Source organism: Macaca nemestrina, chromosome 1 (genome assembly GCF_043159975.1).
Source record: "Macaca nemestrina isolate mMacNem1 chromosome 1, mMacNem.hap1, whole genome shotgun sequence".
Classification (NCBI taxonomy): domain Eukaryota; kingdom Metazoa; phylum Chordata; class Mammalia; order Primates; family Cercopithecidae; genus Macaca; species Macaca nemestrina.
Genome location: NC_092125.1, coordinates 42,685,105 through 42,712,251, shown reverse-complemented (window position 1 = coordinate 42,712,251; position 27,147 = coordinate 42,685,105). Strand labels below are relative to the sequence as shown.

Sequence of the window (27,147 nt, the reverse complement as noted above, 5' to 3'; positions counted from 1 at the left end):
CAATATAATAAGCTATAAATATAACAACAGAAAATTAAAAAGTAGATTAACAGAAAGTTAAAAGGATGAGGTTAACGTATAGAGTTTTTATTAGTTTTCTCTTTGCTTGTTTGTTTATGCAATCAGTGTTAAGTTGTCATCAGTTTAAGGGGTTATAAGAGACTATTTGCAAGCCTCATGGTAGCCTCAAATAAAAAATCATATAACAAACAAAAAATAAAAATCAAGAAATTAAAAACACCACCAGAGAAAGATCCTCTTCACCAATAAAATGACAGAAAGGAAGAAAAGAAGGAAGAGAAGACCAAAAAGCAATCAGAAAACTAATAACAAAATAGCAGGAGTAAGCCCTTACTTATCAATAATAACATTGAATGTAAGTGGACTAAACTCTCCAATCAAAATACATAGAATGGCTGAATGGATAAAACACAAGACTCAATGATTAGTTGCCTATATGAAATACACTTCACCTATAATGACTCGCATAGACTGAAAATAAAGGGATGGAAAAAGATGTTCCATACAAATGAAAACCAAAAAAGAGCAGGAGTAACTGTACTTAGATAAAATAGATTTCAAAATAAAAACTATAAAAAGAGACAAAGAGAGTCATTTTAGAATGATAAAGGGGTCAATTCAGTAAGAGGTTGTAACAATTGTAAATATACATGCACCCAACACTAGAGTACCCAGATATTATAATAAGCAGCCAATAACAGAAGCAAATTAATAATAAAGATTAGAGCAGAAATAAGTGAAATGGAAATGAAAAAACAACACAAAAGATCAATGAAACAAAAAGTTGGGTTTTTGAAAAGATGAGTAAAATTGACAAACCTTTAGTCAGACTAAGAAAAAAAGAGAAGACACAAATAAAATTAGACCTGAAAACTGAAACATTACAACCAATGCTGCAGAAATTCAAAGGATCATTAGCGGCTACTATGGGCAACTATATGTCAATAAATTTGAAAACCTAGAAGAAATGGATAATTCCTGGATACCTACAACCTACCAATATTGAACCATGAAGTAATTCAAAACTTGAACAGACTGATAACAAGTAATGAGATCAAAGCTGTAATAAATATATAGCAAAGAAAAGCCCAGGGCCTGATAGCTTCACTGCTGGATTTTACCAAACATTTAAAGAACTAATACCAATCCTACCCAAACTATTCTGAAAAACAGAAGAGAAGCAAATACTTCCAAATTCATTCCATGAGGCCAGTATTACCTGATACTAAACCCAGACAAAGACACATCAAAAAAAGAAAACTACAGGCCAATATTGTTGATGGATATTGATGCAAAAATCCTCAACAAAATACTAGTAAATGGAATTCAACAAAACATTAAAAAGATCATTTATCATGATGAAGTGGGATTTATCCCAGAGATGCAAGGATGATTCTATATATGCAAATCAATCAATGTGATACATCATATCAACAGAATTAAGGACAAAAACCATATGATCATTTCAATTGATACTGAAAAGCATTTGATAAAATTCAACATCCCTTTGTGATAAAAGCCCCAAAAACTGCGTATAGAAGAGACATACCTCAACACAATAAAAGCCATATATGACAGGTCCACGGCTAGTATCATACTGAATGGGGAAAAACCGAAATCCTTTCCTCTAAGATCTGAAACACAACAGGGACACCCGCTTCATCACTGTTATTCAGCATAGTACTGGACATCCCAGCTAGAGCAACCAGACAAGAGAAAGAAATAAAAGGCATCTAAATTGGACAGGAAGACATCAAATTATTCTTGTTTGCAGATGATATGATCTTATCTTAGGAAAAATATGAAGACTCTACCAAAAAAAAAAAAACTATTAGAACTGATAAACAAATTCAGTAAAGTTGCAGGATACAAAATCAATATACAAAAATCAGTAGCATTTCTATATGCCAGCAGTGAACAATCTGAAAATGAAATCAAGAAAGTAATCCCACTTACAGTAGATGCTAATAAAATTAAATACCTAGAAATTAACCAAAGAAGTGAAAGATCTCTACAATGATAACTATAAAACATTGATGAAAGAAATTGCAGATGGCACACACAAAAAGGAAAGATATTCCATGTTCATGGGTTGGAATTATCAATATTGTTAAAATGTCCATTCCACCCAACCCAAAGCAATCTACCAATGCAATCCTTATCAAAATACCAATGACATTGTTCACAGAAATAGAAAAGACAATCCTAAAATTTATATGGAACCACAAAAGACCCAGGAGAGCCAAAGTTATCATGAGCAAAAAGAACAAAACTGGAGGAATCAGATTACCTGACTTCAAATTGTAGTACAGAGTTATAGTAACCAAAACAGCATGGTATTGGCATAAAACCAAACACATGGAACACCAGTGGAACAGAATAGAGAACCCAGAAATAAATCCATATATCTACAGTGCACTTATATCCCACAAAGGTACCAAGAGCATACTTTGGAGAAGGGACAGTCTCTTCAGTAAATGGTGCTAGGAAAACTGGAGGTCCATATGCAGAAGAATGAAACTAGACCCCCATCTCTTGCCATATACAAAAACCAAATCAAAATAGATTAAAGACTTAAATCTAAGATGTCAAAGTATGAAACTACTAAAATAAAACATTAGGGAAACTCACTAGGACATTGGACTGAGCAAAGGTTTCTTGAGTAATGTCCCATAAGCATGGGCAACCAAAGCAAAAATGGACAAATGGGATTCCATCAAGTTAAAAGGCTTCTGCACAGCAAATGAAACAATCACAAAGTGAAGAGATAACTGACAGAATGGGAGAAAATATTTGCAAACTATCCATCTGACAGGGGCTAATAACCAGAATGTATAAGAAGCTTAAACAACTCTGTAAGAAACAATCTAATAAGCTGATTTAACTCACGCTTGTAATCCCAGCACTTTGGGAGGCCGAAACACGTGGATCACCTGAAGTCAGGAGTTCGAGACCAGCCAGACCCACATGGTGAAATGCCGTCTCTACTAAAAATACAAAAATCAGCTGGGTGTGGTGGCAGGCGCCTGTAATCCCAGCTACTCATGAGACTGAGGCAGGAGAATCACGTGAACCTAGGAGGCGGATGTTGCAGTGAACCAAGACTGCACCATTGTACTTCAGCCTGGGTGAAAGAGTGAGATTCCATCTCAAAACAACAAAACAAACAAACAACAACAACAACAACAAAAAACAAAAGGGACAAAAGATCTGAATAGATATTTCTCAAAAGAAGACAAACAAATGGCAGACAGCTACATGAAAAGGTGCCCAAAGTGAGAACTTGGCATGTTCTCACTTGTTTGTGGGAGCTAAAAATTAAAACAATTGAGCTTATGGAGATCGGGAGTAGAACAGTAGTTACCAGAGGCTGGAAAGAGTAGTGGGTGAGGTGAAGGGGGTTGGTTAATAGGTAAAAACATGTAGTTAGATAGAATGAATAAGATCTAGTATTTGATAGTATAACAGGGTGACTAGAGTCAACAATAATTTATTGTACATTTAATAATAACTAAAAGTATAATTGGATTGTTTGTAACACAAAGAAAGGATAAATGCTTGATGTGATGGCTGCCCCATTTATACTGATGTGATTATTACACATTATATGCCTTATCAAAATATGTCATGTATCCCATAAATATGTATACCTACTATGGACCCACAAACATTAAAAATTAAAAAAAAATGAAGGAGATGTGAAAAGTAATTGGTGAGGGTATAGTTGTGGGGAGAGTAATTCCTTCTACTCTCAATTATGTGCGTATAATTAACATTTGTATTTCAGAGGACTTGTGTGTTATAATACAAAAAGCATTTGCTTTTATAGGGAAACAGATAAGCCCCAATTGGCATTATTGGTGTTATTGTACAATTATTGCTTCTTTAAAATTCAGCCTACATGCTGAAAATAACCAAAGCACAGAATCATAGTTTAGCTAAATTGCCTTATTATAACCATTTGAATGTTCCTGAAAATAATGGCAGAATTGATGCTAATTTGGAGATTGCTATTGATTGACTACTCCTCTTGAAATTATTGAATTGATAATGCTGTGCTTTGGCAGCTGATGGCCACCCATTTGCCTTGATTTTTACACACTGACTTAATGATATGTACTAGTTTTAGTTGGGCAAATATTGTATGCTTTCTAAGCAGGCTATTACTTTGTACTGTTTCTTTGGAGAAAATTTCTTTCTTATCCACTCAAAAATGAAATATGTCTTGAAAGCACAGCCCTTTGTAAAGACAGAAGGAAAAATTTTTATCTATGGGCCTATTACCCAATGATAATCACTTATCATTTTGGTATATTTTCTTCCAGTCTTTCTTCTCTGCTCAGCTGGTTCTTTCTTTTACTTTTATGTGATTGCTCTCTCTATAAAAGTCTGTATTCACTTTTTTGTTGTTTTTGCTTACCTTATGATGCCTTTTTATGTGTTAGATATGTTTTGCAAATTTTTTTTTTGAGACAGAGTTTCACCCTTGTTGCCCAGGCTGGAGTGCAATGGCGCAATCTCAGCTCACTGCAACCTCCGCCTCCCAGGTTCAAGTGATTCTCCTGCCTCAGCCTCCCAAGTAGTTGGGATTACAGGCATGTGCCACCATGCCAGGCTAATTTATTTTATTTTATTTGTTTATTTATTTTTTGAGACAGAGCCTTGCTCTGTCACCCAGGCTGGAGTGCAGTAGTGCAATATTGGCTCACTGCAACCTCTGCCTCCTGAATTCAAGCGATTCTCCTACCTCAGCCTCCTGAGTAGCTGGGACTACAGGTGCCCGCCACCACACCCGGCTAATTTTGTATTTTTAGTAGAGACGGGGTTTCACCATGCTGGTCAGGCTGGTCTTGAACTCCTGACCTCAGGTGATCCACCTGCCTTGGCCTCCCAAAGTGCTGGGATTACAGGCGTGAGCCTCCACGCCTGCCTACAAATATATTTTTAATAGTTGCATTCATTTTAAAATATAGAATGCCTTACTTCCCTGAGGTTACCACTCTCTTATATTTTATTATACATAATTAGATCAGAAAATGCATTTCTTTTTGGTGGGAGAAAATTATTGTTTGCTTCGACTTTTATAATTTTAAAGTAGTTGATAAACTACCAAATTTAATAATAATTAAGATATCTAATAAATACTGCACGTTCTTACTCATGTGGAAGCTAAAAAAAGTTCATCTCATAGAAGTGGAGAGTAGAGTAGTGGTTACTAATAGTGGTTAGAAGCTGGGAATGGTGGCGGGAATATGGAGAGGATGGTTAAAGGATGTAAAATTATAACTAGAAAGAATAAATTCTGGTGTTCTATAGCACTGTAGAGTGAGTATAGTTAACAATAATTTGTTATTTATTTTCAAATAGCTAGAAGAGAGGATTTTTTGATGTTCCCAACACAAAGAAATGATAAATGTTTGAGGCGATGAGTATGCTAATTACCCTGATTTGATCATTACACATTGCAAGTATCAAAATATCACACTCTGTATCCCATAAATCTGTACAATCATTATGTGTCAATTATTATGTCTTATGGTGTCTTCAAATAGCCATAAAATGTTAATTGGTTGTATTTCATATCTTTCTGATAATTTAGTCATGGGCTCTGAGTTTCTTAAGATGAGAGCCTTGATTTTCCATTTTTACACATCTTGTAGGTTTCCTCCTCTCAATGTCCTCCAGTTGAAGGCTCGAACCCACTTCCTCTTTAAAGTTTGCTGCATTTCCTGTCCATTCATTTCCCTGACTTTGGTGACAGGTCTTATTTATTTAAAATTACAACAACTATAAATTTTTTCTTTCTATTCCTAGGTAAAGAATTGAGACAAGACTTTTCATCCCCAACACCTTCCCCTCCCCCAGCCCCCCACAAAAGGAAATTTCTTTTGCTTGAAGGTACTTTTGAGTGCCTGTGATTAAAAACAATTTTTTTTTTTGTTATCTGGAGATTATTAAAGAGCCAATGACTCATAGAAGGCATTGTATATTTACATATATATTATACTCATTACCTAGGATGTTTACAGAATTTCCCCCTTGGGAGTTAATATGCAGCTGCGTTTTATTCCTCACCTGTTACCATTACCCTAATAGAGACAAGTCCAAAGTACCATGGAAACCCTTCCGGAGAAACAGCAAAACAGATGACAAAGCAGCTCATTTCTTTTCTTCTTAATGGTCTCTCTTTTAAAATTATTTCCAAAGCAGATTTGAGTGTGTTTTGGTTTTCCAGGAAGTAAATAACTTCTGATATTCAGACTGTTTAAATGTGGTTATTGTCCTCTTTGCACTGAATCGGATTAAGTCAACCAAGTATTTTGTGCCCCATAAACATGGTCTTAATCTAAATATTCACCTCAAAACTTTCTTTGTTAACATGTAGTTTTGATGCCTTGCTTCCAACAGAACAGTAAGCTTCACGTGGGATTTGGAGAAAAGGAATCAAACACTCCAATGCTACCTTTGGGAACTCTTTCCCTGGAATCCAAGGCTGCTGCTTCAAGCAGGTCACCTTGATTCACCTATAGGTCAGGACAGACCAGTTTGTACCAGCTATTTAAATGCTGAACTTACTGGTCTTTTTTTTGTTTGTTTGTTTTCAATATGTCTCACACTAAATCACTGCATTGCTAAACATATTACTTTAGGATGAGTCTTTCTGACAACTTAATATTTATTTGTAGTCTTTCTGGTTCTCTAATGAAGGAATAATAAACTCACAGTATGTAAGAAAAAGAATAGTTTTGAAATGGAGTTTTCTAAAGAATTTTAGAGGTTTTTTTTTTTAAAAAAGTTTAAATGTTGGTATAAATGTTCCAGTTGTGTGGCAAATTAATTTTCCATGTGCATTCCCTTTATTCTGATGGTGGAGGATGTTGGGAGGGTGGACAGGGAAAATGCACTCACTATACAGCTAATATCAATTCTGTGCCTGCTACTGACCACTCTAGGCTCTCAGGAACAAAGATGAGCAATGCACTTTCAATACGCTGCTATACTGGAGAGAGAGGGCATGTAAACAAATCACTATATTACATTATGGTATAGACATTGGAAAAATGGGGGTTCAGGTAAAGGACTCCATAAACATAGAAAAGGGAATTAATTCTGACCAAGGCATTAGATAAGGAGCATTCAGGAGAAGCTTCAAGGTAGACTTGCAATTTGACTTTGCAGAGGAATAGGAATTTATCTGGATCTATAGGTTCCAGGAAGGGTGAACAGTACAGGCAGGTATGATGTGCTATGCTTCACGACTGTGGGGGATGTGCCATAGCCAGCACATAAGAGGCTCTGTGGATAGAGGAGAAGCTGGACAGGTGGGTTGGGACCAACTTGAGAAGAGCCTGGAAGAACCCAAGGTGGCTTTTACCGGGGGAAGGACCTGATCAGTCATGTGTTTTCCAACGTTACCTTTGCCGTGATGTGAAGAGTAGGTTTGAAAGGGGAGCAGTTAGAGGCAAAGTTAGGATCTCATTGCAGTCATTATATTTGTAAGAGACAAGGGCCTGAACCAGTCATTGGTGGCAAGGTTGCTTTTGAGAGAGATCCCCAAGGCCCAAAGGGCAGGGTTTGCTGACTGTGGCACCTAAAGGAGGAGATCCAAAAGGAAGATTCTGAGGTTTCTATGGCAGGCACCCCGGTGATGGTGAATCTGTTAACTGAGACAGGGGAGCAAGTTCGAAGTGCCTGTCAGGACTTTCACAAGGAGTTATTCAGCAGGAGACGTTTGGAAATATATGGCAGGGATCCAGGAGAGGTTGGGACAGCAAACACACGTGTAGGAGTCATTGGGTTGTACAGGCAGTTCAGTGGGGTTGCGTTTTTAAGGGAGAGAGTGACTGATTAAGAAGTGGATAGAGGTGATGAATCTGAGAACAATGGATTCAGGATATTGTTTCAAGAGGTTTGATGGTGAAGGGTAAAAAAGAGGGCAGTTGCCTGAGAGGTAGATGAGTAATTTTCTTTTCCCGGACTTGAATGCATGTGCGGGTGAAAACTAGTGGTGAGGAAGACAATGGCAATCCGAGAAAAAGGAGATAATTGTTGTAGTGAGAGTTTGGAAGAAAAATATTGGGGAGGTCTTCCTTTTGAGGTAGGCAGAAGGAGGAAACTATAGTAGATGATGAGATGAACTTAGAGGTGGATAGAAAAGAAATGAAACTTATTATACCTCCATTTTCTTAAAAGAGGAAGTCTGAGTAAAAGGAGGGTGGAGAAGGGAGTTTAAGGGTACGTTTGAAGATGTGAGAGCTGCTTTGAAAAGTGGAAGAGACAGGCCGCATGCGGTGGCTCACGCTTTTAATCCCAGCACTTTGGGAGGCCGGGCGGGCGGATCACGAGGTCAGGAGATCGAGACCATCCTGGCTAACATGGTGAAACCCCGTCTCCACTAAAAATACAAAAAAATTAGCCAGGCATGGTGGCAGGTGCCTGTAATCCCAGCTGCTTGGGAGGCTGAGACAGAATGGAACCCGGGAGGCGGAGCTTGCAGTAGGCTAAGATCGCGCCACTGCACTCTAGCCTGGGCGACAGAGGGAGACTCCATCTCAAAAAAAAACAAAAAACAAAACAAACAAACAAAAAAAACACACAAAACAAAACAGTGGAAGAGATAGTCATGGGGATAAGAAAAAGTTTGCTGAACAGCAGTGGGTCCAGCCCAGGCTGGGGCTCATTTGTCTGCAGTGGAGCCAAGCGCACAGCTTTGCAGTGTTTTCTGTACTGCTGGGAAGCCTGCCATAAGCAGCCGGGAAAACGGGCAGGTGGGTTGATCCGTGGCTAGATATTGGCTGGGCAGATTTTGAAGAAAGATTTTCTTAGGGATAAGAAAATCAGATATTCTTGAGTGGTGTTAGTGAATCAACTATGAGTCCTGGAGATCAAGGATAACTAGTGAAGGAAGTAAAACTTGGAGGGGTTATAGGGGCTAGGGAAATCGGGAGGGGCAAGAGCTTGGAAGGCTGAAAGAGATGAATAGTAGAATAAGCAGGTTTAAAAGAGAAAAGAAAAAGGAAATAATGTTATGGACCAGGCATAGTATTTTCATGCATATCTAGTTTATCAATTCATAAGTCATTCCTTTAATAATAAAAATATTTATTTTATCATATTATACATATAAAATATTTTTATTTTGTTATATTAAATGGAACAAACACTTTTCAGTCTTTATCCTGGAAAATGAAAATTTTACTTAAAAAAAACCGCTCATTTTAAAACTTTGGCCAAGTTGTATACAGTTTATTTGGAGACACACACGCACACACAAACACACAGACACACACACACATAATTATTCAAGGGGAATAAAGGGAAGTTAATGAATTGAATTTTTTTGCTTGTAGCTAATTTACTCCCCATCTACTGTGGTAGTAAAATAAAAATTAAATATTTACAGTTAGCCTAAAATTATCATGTACCTGTTGCAATTAAATAAAATGAAAATTTAAAATGTAAGCTCAAGTGAAGTTTCCAACCTAAGCTTCTTTTAGCATTACATGTAAATAATGTATTTACCTGTTGCAACTTTCTCCTTCCCCTCATTACCATTTTTTCGTTTCCCTACATTGATATCTCTGTTACAAAGCAATAGTATCTATTTATACTATGCAGATCAGCTTCAATGATGTGAAGAGCTCACAGAAATCATAATAGACACATTTATTTGCATATTATCTTTCTGCTTCTGCAAGTAATATTCTTTCTTATAAGGCTCATATCTTTTATTTGGAGAGCTTCAAGTGATCTGGAAGAATCCCATTGTATTCCATAAAGGAGAGTAGATAAGCAGATGGTTTCCACATCTGCAAAATGGGAATGTTCATGGATTTCTGAAACTATATTGAAATTTCAAAATTCTCTGTGGCGGTTATATAATATGCTCCTTGAAACAACAGCATAGTCAGGAATGGACTAGAATCCAGGCCTTTTGCCAACAAGCCATTCTTTAATGCTATTGAGGTCATTATTTTCTCTATTTCATAAAGTCAACAACCTGACATTAAGGAAGCCTTTGCTTTGCAGGTTTCTTTCAACCTGTGTCTGTCTGTCTGTCTCTTTCTCTCTCCCTTCTACATCTTTTATTCAAATTACATTTATATGTAGTTACACATTAGTTGTTCTCTCTTACCTCCATTCTAAGTTCCTTCACTAGATTTTAAAAACCTCTTACCATATCAAATAGAGCCAAGGCCATCCATCCTTCAAGCTACCCATCATCAGAGCCATACCTTATATATTATTCTATTCCTCTCCTTCACAACAAAACAAAGGAAGACTGATCGAGTGCCCTCAGCATTCTGGAATACAGTCTCCCCCATCACCCCAGAAGTACTACAGCATCTTACTATTCTTTAGAGAGCTTTGAAGTGGGTACTTTGATACTAGTGAGCACGTATGTTGGCGCAACTAACTTCTCCAGAACAAGAGCCTTCTCCCTCTGTGATTGTATGGATCCACGCATCCTGCTAATGCTTACAAATGTCAGATTTATTCTTCGCTACAATCCTATTGAATATAACAAACTGGCCTCACCATAAGCGTCTCCTGGAGGAACATATTGAAAACACAGTTTCTCTGGCTTCCCTCATGTGGATTCTGAGTCAGTAGGTCTGAGGTAGGGAATGGAATTTTCTACTTTTTATCAGGCAACTCAGGAGAATCTTATGACCACTAAGACAAAGGAAACACTGAGATTGGTATTTTTACCCCTATTTTAAGATGAAGACATGAAAGGTTTTCTGGAGACATACTGCTCAATATGATAACCATTAGCCATATGTGGCTATTAAAATGAAAGTTAACAGGCTGGGCGTGGTGGCTCACGCCTGTAATCCCAGCGCTTGGGGAGGCTGAGGCAGGTGGATCACAAGGTCAGGAGATCGAGACCATCCTGGCTAACACGGTGAAACCTCATCTCTACTAAAAATACAAAAAATTAGCTGGGCATGGTGGCGGGTGCCTGTAGTCCCAACTACTCGAGAGGCTGAGGCAGGAGAATGGCGTGAACCTGGGAGGTGGAGGTTGCAGTGAGCTGAGATTGCGCCACTGCACTCCAGCCTGGGTGACAGAGTGAGATTCCGTCTCAAAACAACAACAACAAAAAAAAAACAAAAAAACAAAAAAAAAAAAGAAAAAGAAAAGAAAAGAAAGAAAAAGACAAGAAAAAAAAAAGAAAGCTAACTAAATCATTAATTTTGTAAAAGTATGTGAGATGAGAAATATGTTAATCTTCTTCACTACAGTAACCATTTTGCTACCCATATGTATCTCATAGCATCATGTTGTAATCCTCAATTATATATAATAAAATTTATTTTAAAAACTAGAGAGAAAGGAAAAATAAGTATTACGTTTTTCAGTCACACTAGCCACATTTCAAGTGTTCAGTAGCCCTATGTTACCAGTGACTGTTGTACTGACAGAACAGATATAGAACATATCTGTCATCCCCAAAATTTCTATTAGACAACACTTCTAGTAGAGACCACATTTGTTAGCATGTGATGTTTCTGCTTCTGTGAGTAATAACCTTTCTTGGAATGTTTATCTTTTATTTGGAGAGCTTCGTGTACTCTGAAGGAATCCCGTTATATTCCCTTAAGGAAAGCAGACGAGCAGATGGCTTCCACATCTGCAAAATGTGTTCTAGAGACAAAGTGACTTGCCTAAAGTCATCTAATTTATACATAGTGGAACCAACTTAATGAGGATTTAGACCTGCACCTTTCTGAAGTAGAACTTTGTGCCACTCTAAGTCCAGCTTTGCTCAGTGGAGACTGAGTTAGCTTGAGGGAAAGGATTGAAAGTTTCCTCTATGCTGAGATTGAAGCAGCTCTCTTCAGATGTTTCTGAAAGCCTAGATGTCTTCCTTTTTGGGTGGTAGGACTGAAACAGAATGGGCCCTTTGAGAATGGCTTAGTATAAACCACTAATGGTACCATATTTGGGGGAATGCAGACAGATGACAGCCATTAATCTGACTGCACAATAAGCCAGATTTTCATCCATGGCAGCAATCCACCTCTTACCTACATCCAATCAACAGGAAGTTCACCTGGTTCAAGAGAGCATCTACTTTTAAAATGTTTCCTTTTCGAAATGTGGAAATAACATTTGCTCTTACATCTAGGCAGTCCTTCAGGTACTCGCAATGTTTCAGATTTAAATCAGTGGTTTGGATGCTGGAGTACTTGTATCTTGCAGAACCAATATTGTTGAATGTTGGTTTGGTTTTCACCTATAAAAATCTGCAATGTACATAAAAGAAATAATATACCTGAATTATAATACAGAACTATAAGTACAATATCAATTATATGTAACTGCCATTTACAGCTTGTCTTTTATGAGACTATACAATAAACATTCCAACTGTATGCTGGGAATAATTCTTCCCATTCTGTTAACCCGTAATAGTTTTAATAGAGTGCATGAGCTCAGGTATGTGGGCTGATATGTCTTGGGCTCTTACTAGCTTTCTACACCCATATAAATGATGCATCTCTCACTGGCAAAGACACAAAAGTTTGAGAACATGCTGATGAACCTGTGTGTAAATGACAATCTCCTATGAGAAAGGTGGCAGTGCAAAACGGTGTAATTCCTGTGGAGGTCAATGTGTCCATTTTTATTAAAATTACAAATGCATTTCCTCTTTGACTTAGCATTTTCATGTCTGCAAATTTTTCATATATATATGTGTATATGTGTGTGTGTGTGTGTGTGTGTGTGTGTGTGTATGTACCTGCACTGTGTGAAAGGCATATATGAAACAATTCATTAGAGTATTGTGTATACTAGACAAAGGAAACTGCCCAAGTATCCATCGATAGGGGACTGATTAATCCAGTGGTTCTAAACTTCAGTGTGGGTCATAATCACTTGGAGGGCTTGCTAAAACACAGATTGCTGGATTGTACCTCCAGAATTTGTGATTCAGTAGGCCTGAAGCCAATGGGCAAGCAGAGCTAAAATCCAGCCCATGTTGCATTCTCCATTCATGTGGGGCTGGCTGCATCTGCCCTGAAGACGTGGCACCTTTCCATAGTTTGCACGTAAATGCTATACAGCTAGCCGTAGTCTGAGACTCTATGAAAAAGCTGTCAATCTCATAAAAATCATAAATTTATTGTTATTCTGATAAAAATGCCAGCATTGTTTTTCCATAGGACTTGACATAATTCACCCTAAATTTATAAACAATTCCTATGTGTCAGTAAGAAGAAGATATACGGGGAGAGGATATGGAGTCACAGAATAAGAAATCTCAATGGCCAGTAAATATATGAAAGGTTGCTTACCCTCACTAGTAAGTGCAAATGAAGGCACCATTTTTCACCTGTTGAAACAGGCAAAAATGTGGAAGTGGGACAGTACCAAGAATTCCTGAGGATGTGGGAGGAGGTAACTCTTATACCCTCCTAGTGGGATGTGAATTGCGCAGCCACTTTGGAGGGCAATTTGGCTATATGAAGTGCACGTGAAGATACTCACACTTTGCCCTAATATTCTTAACACACACTGTAGAGAAACTTGTATATATGCACCAGGAGATTCATGCACCAATGTTCACATCAGCATTGATTGTAAGAGCAAAAAGATAGGAAATACGTGAGAGGTCCATCAACAAGGAAACAAATTGTAGTATATGTTAGAATTATAAATAACAGTTAAAATAAGTCAACTAGAATTAAATAGGCCATGTACGTGTGTGTATATATATTTACATATATATGAGATATATATCATAATGTGAGTGAAAAAAAAGCTACAGAATGATAGGTGGAGTTAAGCTTGAACACATGGATAATAATATTGTATGGATACATACATATGTTGTAAGAGTCTAAAATGATTGACAGGAGTAAACACCAGTTTTAGCATAGTGGTGCCTGGTGATGTTGTGGGGCAGGGTCGAGGGGATTGCAAATGTAGCTGTAGTATTTTGTTTAAAACTTTTTGAGGCAAATGTGGCATAATATTACCATTTTATTTAGCTGGGTAGTAGGTATATATATTATTCACTTTATTATTCTGTCTGAAATGTTTCATGATTAAAGAAAACATGCACATACACCAAACTCTTGTTATAGTGGTCTATAACTCAGTGTATTTCATCTCTTGGCCCATATAAAGTTGGATACAGAGCAGAGACCAGAGAAGCTTTGTTATAGACTTTTTAAATACCGTGCAGATGATGGGACTGGTTCATAGCAGTACCTTTTAACCTTGATTTTGTGCAAAACAGATTCTTAATCAGTAGATAAGAAAGTCTACCTAATTAGTGCATTTTCCCAGGGAGCCTTATGGTATTAGCCAGCAAAGACTGCAGCTTTAATTGAGACAGTGATGCAACTTAATTGGAACACCTGAATGAGATTAAAGGGGGGTGAGTACTCACATAAGGTCAGCTGGTTTCCCTGGTGCCTAGAGCTCTGCTGGGTCTATGCCTTTTTGCTGACAACCTCTGCCAACTGGGATGAAGCTGAGCCAAATGTTTTTACTGTCTTTCTTAGATCACTTAATGAAATGTTTTAAATACAGATTCCATGTATTTCAGCACATATTGTGAAACACTTTGGCATGCTGATTCTACTGGTAAACTTTAGAACTTATTACATAGAAGCACTAGATATTTACATTGCTTTTAACTTGTTATTGATGCAGGAGTTTAATATATATTAAGTGAAATAAATTGATAATTGTATTGAGACTCAATAATGTATTTTAATTGATTACATCTTTATTTGGGTTCTCCAGAGAAACATAACTAATGGGATGTGTGTGTGTATGTGTATGTGTGTATGTATTATATATATTTATTATAAAGAATTAGCCCACACAATTATGGAGGCTGACAAGTCCAAGGTCTGCAGCTGGTAAGCTGGAGGCCCAGGAAAGCTGATGATGCAGTTCTAGTCTGAAAGCTAGCAGGTTGGAGACCCAGGAAGAACTCATGCTCCAGTCCATGTCCAAAGACTGGAAAAGACCAATGTCCAAACTCAAGGGATTCAGGCAGGAGAAAATTTCTTCTTACTCAGGCTTTTTGTTCTATTCAGGCCTTCAACTGATTGGACGAGGGCCACCCACATTGCCCAATCGGCTTTACTCAGTCCACCCATTCAAAAGTTAATCTCATCCTGAAACACCCTCACCAACACACTCAGAATAATGTCTAGGCATCCCGTGGCTCAAACTGACATATAAAATTAATCATCAAAACATCTTTTTACCCAAATTTAAGATCATTTCACAAGGCTTCTGAACAAAGAGTACTTATGTTCCTTTATTAATTTAAAAAAGTGCTTGAATTCCTCCATAAAAATTAGTGTAGTACTAACAGAGAAGAAAACTCTTTAAAAATTGTCACTAATCTTTAACAAAGTTTTTTTTCGTAAATGTTCTATTACTAGTTTTGTGACCTTGGATCAATTAATTTCTTCATCTGAAAATAGGGGAACACTGGAAAGGACCACTGTGATCCCATCCAGCTCTAGAGGTCTGTAATCTTTGATCTTTTCATCAGTACATGGATGTTGGAATGTGATTGGCATTGGTATGTCTATGCTACCTGCTACCATCCAGATGAACTCAAGTTGCTTTCTTAGGTGGATTGTGGACTATAGTGGAATGTAGTCTCAGTTATTTACAGTTCTACTTCATACTTCATCTCCTTGGTGCGTATAATGACTGGTTAGAAGTAAGTGAATTTCACCTATGAGGCTTAGATCCAAGCAGAGCTGATGTCATGAGATTCCAGCACGTTTATTAAGTGCTAGGTGAACTCACTTTATGGAAGAGCAATTTCCATAGGAAAAAGCAGTGACTTTAAAGAACGTACTATCTACATAGTCAATACTATTGGATTTTCAGGTGGAGTTTTTTGCCTCTATTTTTAAGAGCATCATGTACCATAGCTTTGGGGTAAATTTTCACTAACATACATTACTTAGGCATGTTAAATTTAGTGATTAACTGATCCAGTGACTGGCAATCATTAGATTGCCAAACACATAAAATTTGACTTTGTGATGAGCTATATTTTCAACTGTTCTAGGTCAGATTTTATTGTTGGAGATGTTTGAGTTTTTCTCAGAAAAACTATATCCAGAGACATAGTGCTTGACCAAATCATGTGGACAGTGGGTCAAAACCATTTTGGCATTTCACAAAATCTTGTAAGGATAAGTTAGAACATGCTAAAGTAATTTTCATTAATGAGTATTCTGTCAACCTTGTGAATAGTTTCAGAAAATGTTAGCTGGCTACAGAAATGTTGAATGGTTTATAGACTTTTTCCTGGACCCTCCCAAGCCTAGCAATACCACCTTCCATTTTCTAGCCAAGTTCACTCCTTACTGTTACACATATCCCCAGACTCACAAAATGCAAGCATATCTGGGCCCCAAACACAGTTATCTAGAAAAGCATTTTTTTTTTCACATTAATGGCATAGATTCTTGAGAAAGAAAAAATGTAAAATATAAAGCAAGCATTTCAAACAAATGTATGTCTGTGTGGAGAGCAGAAAAATGAAATGAAATAAGAAAAAGGAAAAAACATAGGAAAATAAGAGAGAAACCTAGAGGAGACACCACAGAACCTGATGTGTTGGAAGGGGAAATCATTGAAATTCCCAGGCTCGTTGCCTGGCTTATTTTATGTCTGGCCTGATTTCTTTTAATGTGCATGTTGTGTTCATTTGCATGGTTGCAATCTTTAAGCGAAGAATATTTTCAGGATTTTGGAATAATCTGAGAACCTCTGATAAAATGTGTGCAGAAAAAATTTAATGACTATGATTAGTCACGAAAAGAGCAAAGGGAATCTCATTATTTCAGTTTCTGAATTTCAGTTGTATGTTTTCCTTAAAACCAGGAAACGTTGTCTAATGGGCAAAAACATTGTTCTTCTTCATAAATTCATAGTTCCTGTGATGCTGTCTGAAAAAGCAGCTGTATCAGATTAATTTTCTTTTTCACACTCTGCCTTCTCATTTTTGTAAAGAAAAAGACAGTTGATCTGTAGCTTCCTTGGGGGACATTAGACTGCTTAGAAAAATGGCAAAATAAACAAGATTTATTCTCATCAGATGTGTCATGAGAAAATTGGAGGCGTGCTGTGAGGTAATGACAAAATAATCTTGAAAATTTCCAAGCACTTCTTCCAAGTGGAATGGAAGGAAATTTAAAGTCAGCTTTCATCTATTTACAGCTGAAGCAAGATGTGAGCATATATATTTTTCTAACAATACAATTGGTTTCCTCCCCTAAAAAAGAGGAAACCGGACTTAAGGTCTCAGAGTTCTAGAAAGGTGTCCTCTGGAAAAATTGACCACAGTGGGATTTTAGTTTTTCTGTGGAATAAGGTACTGGGAATTGTAACATGAAATGGTAGTGTGGTTTTCCTCTCTGTCCATCTTCTCCCATTTCTCTTACTTACATTAACCTGTGAAGGTATTGTTCTAGTAAATGCATAGTGCTGATGGGACCTTAATTTATTTCCGTGGTCATTTGCAGAAAACATTGTTTTTGCCTCTGCTTACCCACTGGAGCTGGTGTATACTCTCTTATGTAGCATCTGTAAGTATATGAAGATTCATTGAATGCCTTTGATGGGCTAAGCTTTCTGTGGCCATATTAGAGATACTGGGCTTGCTTTTAGAACAGGACTTGGGAAGAACTTAGGGTCTCTCACAGTTCACTGCAGGTTTTGCTCACAGAATTTGGGACCTCTATGAGGGTAAGTGCTGGAAAGCAGGAAACAATGCTTTATTGTTTGTTCTTAAGCATGCCTCCTTTCCATCCAGTTGCCGGCTGAGCCCTAGGAGGGTCCTGACTTGGCTTTGGTATATTTCATATAAGCTCTTGGGAGCATAAGTGTTTGTTTGTTTCTTTTTGCGGATTAATATCCAAAGTAAATCACAGAGAACTTAAGTTGGTTTTTATGTCTTTTATTGTTAACTCAAGGTGGGATTTCTACAGGGTAGGCTGCAGAATCAAGGCTCTCTGTGAATCATTTTGCCTTTTCCTAGGAGAGACTGTTCAAAAACCTGACTCTCAGGCACCAATAATAAATGTGCTTTAAAAACACACATGCACCCCCTTCAGTTCAATTATGGAGAATCCAATTTATCCCCATTCTCTAAGGCATTTACCAGAAGAAAAAGAGAGTCCTTGGGCATTATTCTGTGTAATTAGATTTTTACACCCCTGTATTGTGAATTGGGATTTCCAATTTCTCCATCCTAAGGTGTGAAGTGATGGTGCTTAGCAACCTAAGACCGTAGCTGATGCTATAATTCATCAGGACTTTTAAACTGTTATCATTTGAGAAACACTGGTGAAAATAAACAATAGTGGATATTGTAATTTATTTTATAAATATTAAATCTATTTTATTTTTTAGAACCATTTGTCTTGTTTCTCAAAATTAATCTTCACCTGAAACCTCAACAGTTTTTAAGAAACTGTGCCAGTGGCCTGAACAATCTTCTCATATGTGGATTTTCCTCAGTTGCCAGGAACTAACCACCTTGTTAAAATAAACTTATTTTTATTTGTTTCTGTATGTTTCTCCTTCATAGTAACAATAAAAATGTAATATCTGAAAATTATGATTTTTCTTTTTTTTTTTTTGAGACAGAGTTTCACTCTTGTTGCCCAGGCTGGAGTGCAATGGCAGGATCTCAGCTCACCACAGCCTCCGCCTCCCAGGTTCAAGCAATTCTCCTGCCTCAGCCTCCTGAGTAGCTGGGATTGCAGGCATGCACCACCACGCCCGGCTAATTTTGTATTTTTAGTAGAGACAGGGTTTCTCCATGTTGAGGCTGGTCTCGAGCTCCTGACCTCAGGTGATCCGCCCGCCTCAGCCTCCCAAAGTGCTGGGATTACAGGAGCGAGACACCGCACCCGGCCTAAATCATGATTTTTCTGGCAATGTTATAGGAAAAACCAAAGCTAAAATGTGAATATAAAACATAACAGTCTCAACTATTTTTAAAAAGAATTGAAAAAAGATTAGCAGAAAATGTAGTAAAAACAGTGTTTGGATTTTTGTATCTTTTTACACTTAATGAGTACATGTTTGTGCTTTTCTAAAAGTAATTGAAATAGGAAGCTGCATATTTCAGAGAAGATTGTAGAATGTATCATCGTTGTGATGACACTGAGAATGTTGGGGAAACGAGGCATAATCTGCCATAAATGGTATCTTCCAAGAAAGACTACTGGTAAAGAGTAGATTTGAGTTGATCTGCTTCAGGACTGGGAACTGGTTTTAAAAGAACCTTCTAGAATGAGAAAATATATGAATTTGTCAGGTTCTTCGGACTTCATAAAAGTTTTACCCAGAGCCTTATATTTGCTGTAGTTTCAGACTGGTTAAGGAAAACAGACAAGCCAAGAAAGGATTTTGTTTGTAAATTATTTCCCACAAATAATTTCGCGGACAAAACTCATTTAAAAGCTCGAAAGGAATTAACTTGTAAGAGTCTGATTTATTAATATTATTATTGTTATTATTTTCTTTTTTGAGATGGACTTTCACTCTTGCTGCCCAGGCTAGAGTGCAATGACACAATCTCAACTTACTGCAACCTCCACCTCCCTGATTCAAGCGATTCTCTGTCCTCAGCCTCCCGAGTAGCTGGGATTACATGCATGTGCCACCACGTCCGGCTAATTTTGTATTTTTAGTAGGGATGGGGTTTCTGCATGTTGATCAGGCTAGTCTAGAACTTCTGACCTCGGGTGATCCGCCTGCCTCGACCTCCCAAAGTGCTAGGATTACAGGTGTGAGCCACCGCGCCCAGCCAAGAGTCTGATTTTTTTATAAACAGATATGAATTGAATTTCAAATGTGTGTGTGCGTGTATGTGTGTGTGTGTGTGTGTGTGTGTGTGTATATATATATTTATTTATTTGAGACAGGGTTCTTGTTCTGTCACCCAAGATGGAGTGCAGTGGTGTGATCATAGCTCACTACAGCCTCAAATTCCTGGGCTCAAACAATCCTCTGCTTCACCCTCACCCCATCCCCACCACTGCCGAGCAACTGCAACTACAGGTGTGTATCACCACACCTGGCTAATTTTTATTTTTATTTTTTTGTAGAGTCAGGGTCTTGCTATGTTGTCCAGGCTGGTTTCAAACTCCTACACTCAAGTGATCCTCCCGCCTTGGCCTCCCCAAGTGCTGGGATTACAGGCATGAGCCACCATGTCTGGCCAAGAGTGTATATTTTTGGTAATTAATATTCAAGCTGAAAACTGTACCTTTCTCCTTTCCTGGGGCATTGGCATGGGTTTTGTTGATAGAATGCATTGTAACTTGTTCTTGAATATTTACGCAGCCATTCTTTCATTCATTCAACAAATAATTGCTGAGTATATAAACACAATATACCCTTGGAGGAGAGAGAAGCTATATTTGAACAGCTGTAGTAGAAGTGGTACACAATTTTGGGAGAATGCCAAAGAAGGTGTGATTGCTTCCAGCTGGGGAGATCCAAAGAGGCTTCTACTCGGGTTGGGACTGTCATGTGGGCTTGAAGGGTCTGAAAGTGGCTAGCAGGGAACTTAGGGGGAGAAAGGAAGAGAGGAAGCACAGGTATGCACGGGGCAAGAAGGCTTAAGTTGAGAGAAAGAAGTGGAAAATAAAGACAGTTGAGGCGAGATCCCAGGCCTTTGGTACTATGATGAGGGGTTACTACCCTAGGCAATAGGGAAACACTGAAGATTTTTTTTTTTACAAAGAGAGTGATATGATCTTGCAGCAGCATGTTAAATGAAAGCTGCCAGTCCAGGACAACTCAGAAGGTTGTGCCTCTATGACTAATGAGGTGTGCCCCTTCTGACTTTCAAAAGAGTGTCTTAGTAGCATCAGTGCCAAGATTTGGTTCTGAAATACAGTTCCCCATTGTAACATCTGGACCTTTGTGTAACTCATGCTACCTTTGAGTGGGACCAAGGTGGCCAGCTTTGATTTAGCCTTTCCTGTTCTGCCCCATCAGCCCTGGACTCCGGCCACTTCTCAAAACCGGCCTCTGCCACACACACCTAGCTTTGGCTCATTCCCCATAATCCTCCAGGAACAGCTGTGGTACTCCCCCTCCCACTCTGGTTTTCACTTTTTTGTTCCTGTTTAAGAGCTGAGAGTTGCTGTTTTTGTTTTTCTCCTCTGTCTCCGCTGTGATGCTGAAATAGGGTAGATTCAGAGACTTTTTTTTTTTTTGAGATGGAGTCTCGCTCTGTCACCTAGGGTGCAGTAGCACGATCCCTGCTCGCTGCAACTTCCGCCTCCCAGGCTCAAGCAATTCTCCTGCCTCAGCCTCCCAAGTAGCTGGGATTACAGGTGTGCACCACCATGCCCGGCTAATTTTTGTATTTTTGGTAGAGACAGGGTTTCACCATGTTGGTCAGGCTGGTCTTGAACTCCTGACCTCAAGTGATCCATCCACCTCAGCCTCCCAAAATGCTGGGATTGCGTGAGCTACTGCGCCCAGCCCAGGAGACTTCTATAATGTCGTTGAGAGACAGTAGAGGCTTCATTGAACGTGTGGTGGTTGGGATGGGGAAAAGGAAATGGGCTCAAGAAATTTCTGGAAATAAAAGTGGCAAAATCTGATGATTGGATCTGAGAATGGGGGAGAAGGAGTCAAATGAATGCTGAGTTTTTGAGTCTGCATAGAGTTAATGGCTTCAAAGGGGCCAGCAGAAATTTTTCTTAATTTTGCAAAGGTGAACTGAAGCTAAGTTATATGGACAGAGTAGTCAAAGAGGTGTGTTAGTTTGCTTCCATTGCTATAAAGAAGTATCTGAGGCTGGGTAATTTATGAAGGAAAAAAGTGTAGGGTGAGCGTGATGGCTCATGCCTGTAATCCCAGCACTATGGGAGTCAAGGCGGGTAAGTCATTTGAGTCCAGGGATTTGAAACCAGCCTGGGCAACATGGTGAAACCCTGTCTCTACAAAAAATACAAAAATTGGCTGGGTGCAGTGATTCACACCTGCAATCCCAGCACTTTGGGAGGCCGAGGCGGGTGGATCACTTGAGGTCAGGAGTTCAAGACCCCCGACTAACATGGTGAAACCCTGTCTCTACTAAAAATACAAAATTAGCCAGGTGTGGTGGCGCATGCCTGTAATCTCAGCTACTTGAGAGGCTGAGGCAGGAGAATCACTAGAACCCGGGAGGTGGAGGTTACAGTGAGCCGAGATGGCGCCACTGCACTCCAGCCTGGGGGATAAGAGTGAAACTCTGTCTGGAAAAAAAAAAAAAAAAAAAAAAATTAGCCAGGTGTGGCAGCACGCTCCTATGGTCCCAACTACTCAGGAGGCTGAGATGGGAGGATTGCTTAAGCCTGGGAGGTCAAGCCTGCAGTGAGCTGTGATTGTACCACTGCACTCCAAGCCTGGGTGACAGATTGAGACTATCCCAAAAAAAAAAAAAAAAAAGAGAGAGAAAAGAGGTTTAATCGGCTCATGGTTTTTGGTTCTACATCCTGTAGGAAGCATAGTGCTGACATCTGCTTCTGGTGAGGGCCTCAGGAAGCTTACAATCATAGCGGAAGGCAAAGGGGGAGCAGGTGCATCACATGGCAAGAGCTGAGCAAGAGAGAGGAGAAGGTGCCAGGCTCCCTTCAAACAACCAGCTCTCAAGTGAACTAAGGGAACAAGAACTCACCTCTCCCCAAGCGGATGGCACTAAGCCATTAATGAGGGATCTGCCCCCATGACCCAAACATGACCCACCAGGCCCCACCTCCGACATTGGGGATTACATTTCAACATGAGATTTGCAGGGGACAAAAGATCCAAACTATGTCAAGTGGCTTCTTTCAGTGTCAGTGATGATTACCTTGAAGGGTGTTATGAGCAGCTTAGGGTCAAGTGAATTGTACTAATGCAATGCCTAGCTCAAGCTGAAACAAACAAGTAGGATTAGAAATATGTGCCTGTGCCAAAAATACTGGTATATCAAAATGTGGAAGAATCCCTTCCATTGCTTTTAGTCCTTCCATTATTGAGTAATCTCCTTTCAGTATAAGACCTGGCACTGTGTTTTATAAACAATTTAGGAAAGAGAATGTGATACTAAATTTGGTGGCAGGGATATGAAAGGAATTCAGTGCTCAAGAATCTGAAAACTGTGATGAACAATGTCGTTTCAGCTGAGGTTATTTTTTGTAGCCCCTGTGGGCTGATCATTTGTTTGAATGTTTTCATTGTGGAATATTAAATAGTAGTCAACATTGATTGATCAACTAATATGTGTCAGGCACTGTCCTAGACAGTTTTCAATATACAGAATATTTTGTTTGCTCCTCGTGAAACCCTGTGATATGGGCATCTTATTATCCTCATTTTGCAGGTGAGAAAATTGAGGTCAGAGAGAGCTCAATGAAACACAGCCCCTAACTTACGCTTTTTGCTTCAGTTCATGAATGTTGTTGTTTTATGTAGTTAGTTTTAATTCAGGAATGCACGGAGGGTCTTCTATGCCAAACCTTTGTGAAAATGTAGGTTGAATTTGTTTGGAGCCTGTGATGGGTGGGATAGGTCTTCTGTATATAGCAGGGCAGGATGGCCCTAGTGCAAGTCACAGTAAGCAACCTGCTTTTTTTTTCTCCTTAATCCCTTAGTTCAGCTTGAGGACTTTATCCTGGTGCTTGCCTAAGGGACACCCTCGTCACTATTTTAATTATGATCAATTATGGAACATTTTCTATGTGCCAGCTATCATGCTGAGCACTTTACAGAATTAGTTCATGGAATCATTAGGATAACCTTATGAGGCTGCTACTCTTGTTTTCTTCATTTAACATGCGAGCAGAAAGAAATAACTCACATGAGATCTCACAGCTGGCAAGTAGTTGAGAAGGGATTTGAACCTGTCTGACTCCAGAGTCCATCTTCCTAACCACAGTGGTATTTTGCTCCAACATCAGACTGTTTTTTGTTTTTTTTTAAATTAGAGATAGGGTCTTGCTCTTTTTCCCAGGCTGGAGTACAGTGGTGCAATCATAGCTCATCACAACCTCAAACTCCCAATGCTCCTGCCTCAGCTTCCCAAAGTGCTGGCTTACAAGCATGAGCCACCAAGCCAGACTGTCCCCTGCCTCAACACCAGACTTTGCTCTCAGTCTTAGGATCCCTACATTGGGTACTAATTTATTTGGATGTAGATAGGTTTAATCTAAAATCCAGATACACTTGCCAAATAACTTTAGGTTTCCCCCCAGAACATATGGTATTGTTAGCTATATCATACGTAGTTTGAACTAGTTTTTAGATTAATTACCTAAAGAAGCTGCAATTGCTTCTTTGTAAACGCTACCTGGTGGATGATGTGTTACTGGGACAGTATGCAGATATTCAAATCACAGAAGCATTTTTCTCATATATCAGAAGAGAGCATTATGACACCTCACCAGAAGCAGGGCATCCCTGGGGGAGGCTTGGTGATGTGGCAGAAAATCAACTTTCAAAGCTTTATAGAGTTTATCATAAAATGACATCCACCTCCTTTCATTTCAATCCAAGTGCTTTCAAGAGTACAAAAATAAACATTAGAAATTAACAGGCTGCTTTTCTGATAGACCAAACAGTAGCTACTTGGACCTAAAGGGCAATTTTTATTCATCATGTATATGTTTTAGTAAAGTGAGATTTGTTCTCATTGTGGGAATTCCCACACTGCCCCACTCCTATGTAAGAAAATTATAGACAAGCATAGAGAATGATGCTGCATAAAAGCTGATAGCATAATAACCAATTAGAGGATTATAAAGCCTGAGTATATTAAAGTGTTATGCAAATACTGATTAATAGTAATACCATGAACTCACACAGCAAGCAAAAGCATGCCTGATTCAAATTATAGGAGCTTTTATTTGCATTTCTACAGAATCTATTATTAGTGGGTCTCAAAGCACCTTACAAGTAATAATTATTAAAGCTCATAAACCTGACCAGTAAATTTCATGTTATGAAGTAAATATGAAAGAATTCCTCTTTACCTCACATATATTATAAGACCTAAATTCCCAAACAAAAATAGGATTCTCTGCATATGGAGAATATTCATACACTATGGTGTCTTTGGCTATGGTTCTATAGGCTTAGAAATGGGTTGCTATGGATTCAAGGCTTTCCTATTGAGTACCTCAATTTATGTAGTTAGAACTCTTCACTTATTTTTGAAATTTTGCCTACGTGATAGCTCTAAACAAATCTTGCTAGTATATTTTAATATCTCTCAATTGACTATAATATCAAATTTTAAAAGCAAAAATGATGTCAAGTTCACGTGCAAGTACTTTAAAATATTTTGGAATATTACATGGAGTTTATTTTTCCTCAAGCTGTACCCTGTTCTGCGGACTCATCGCTTATGAGCACAATCAGTGAAGCCTGTGTTTCTTTCTATACCCTGCAGCAAGCAGTTGAAATGTTGTAAGGGTTTCTAATCTGCGTGAGAATGCTCCTACACCCTTTCTCCTCTACTCCTCCTCCTCTCTTCCCTCCTTTGCAATTCCCGTACTCTCTAAAGCTAGCACAGATTGGAAAGGCAAGAATGTTTCAGGTGTCTGACTCTCCCTGTCCCTCCATCTCAAGTCCTCAAGCTTCCCCCACATTCATACTCAGTTTGATTTACTTCTGGTGCTGAGAGTCTGTTTAATATATTGCAGTTTCTAGTCACTGTTGTGAGACAGCTGGACTTTCGTACTGTACTCATACTTCAATGGCACGCAGATCCAAAGAAATGTGTGGACTAGTGAGCACCTTCCTTTATAATTAGGATGCTGGAGCCTCGAGAGTCGAATGACTTGACTGAGGTTGTGCAGCTGGTTTCTGCCTCACAGAATCAGGGCCAGAGCTCAGGTCTCTAGGCTCTTAAACCAAAGTTTCCCCTTCTGTCTTGTGGTAGTTATATACTGCTTTGAATCACACACACAAATTTTGAACCAGAGACATTGGAGCAGAGTGAGAGGAAATACTTTGCTGATTTTATCCAGGACCGTGAGTCACAAGGCTAGAGGTGGAGCCTCAGGGATCTGAAGAAAAAGGGAGTGATGCCCAGATGTGGTGGCTCACGCCTGTAATCCCAGCACTTTGGGAGGCCGAGGTGGGCAGATTACCTGAGGTTGGGAGTTCTAGACCAGCCTGACCAACATGGATAAACCCCTCTACTAAAAACACAAAATTAGCCGAGCATGGTGGCACATACCTGTAATTCCAGCTACTCGGGAGGCTGAGGCAGGAGAATCGGTTGAACCCAGGAGGTGCACGTTGTGGTGAGCCGAGATTGCGCCACTGCACTCTAGCCTGGGCAACGAGAGGGAAACTTCGTCTCAAAAAAAAAGGGAGGAAGTGATGTTCTTGCAGAATTGAAGGGGTAGACCTGGGATTATCATTTGGAGGAAGGAGCTGAATGACTGCACGTCAAGGGGAATAAAGAGCGAGTTGAAGTGGAGACAGGGCAAGGTAGAAGAGCAGTCTTAGGAGGATTAGAAGGATGGTTGAGTTTATGGCCATGGCGATAGGTTATTGATGGAAAATAAAGCAAAACTCAATAGGTTATGGGATGGATGGTCCTTAGGGTCTGTGAAGTCTCTCAGGATGATGCCGGAAGGAGAGGGAGAGATGGGGCATGTGCAGCAGGTAGCAAAGTTCTCCAGGAACACAGACTACTGGCAAATCCCTGGGAGACAGGGGTGACTGGAGGGATGGAAACAGAGAGACTGGAGGGATGGATTTTGGAACTCTGTAGCTAAGTGTAAATTCCGTGCTATACTTCAGAATTCTAATTTTCATATTTTTCTAGGGAAAACTGAGGCTGCCATCAAAAACTTCAGTCCCTACTACAGTCGTCAGTACTCTGTGGCTTTCTGTAATCATGTGCGCAGTGAAGTAGAACAGCAAAGAGATTTAACGTCACAGTTTTTGAAGACCAAGGTAAGCCATGGATATTTGGTTTACATGGTTTTCCCCTTGAAGAAGGCTATATAGTGCACAATATTTCTGAAATAAACAATAATTTGAATGGCAGTTTTAAAAACTCTGCTCTAAAGTCGTTTCATACTCAAAAAACTCTATTTGCCTGGAAGTTGGAATGTA

At 39.0% G+C, this 27,147-nt stretch overlaps 1 protein-coding gene across 3 annotated transcripts in view; it reads left to right on the top strand.

Moving 5' to 3' along the window:
- NIBAN1 (niban apoptosis regulator 1) overlaps nt 1-27,147 on the top strand; it is a 173,609-nt gene that overhangs the window by 45,627 nt on the left and 100,835 nt on the right. For all 3 annotated transcript variants that reach the window (XM_024793704.2, XM_024793703.2, XM_071077084.1), the window contains exon 2: nt 26,855-26,985. In XM_024793704.2, coding sequence (XP_024649472.2) covers nt 26,855-26,985 — 131 coding nt within the window. The remainder of the gene's footprint in view (nt 1-26,854; nt 26,986-27,147) is intronic.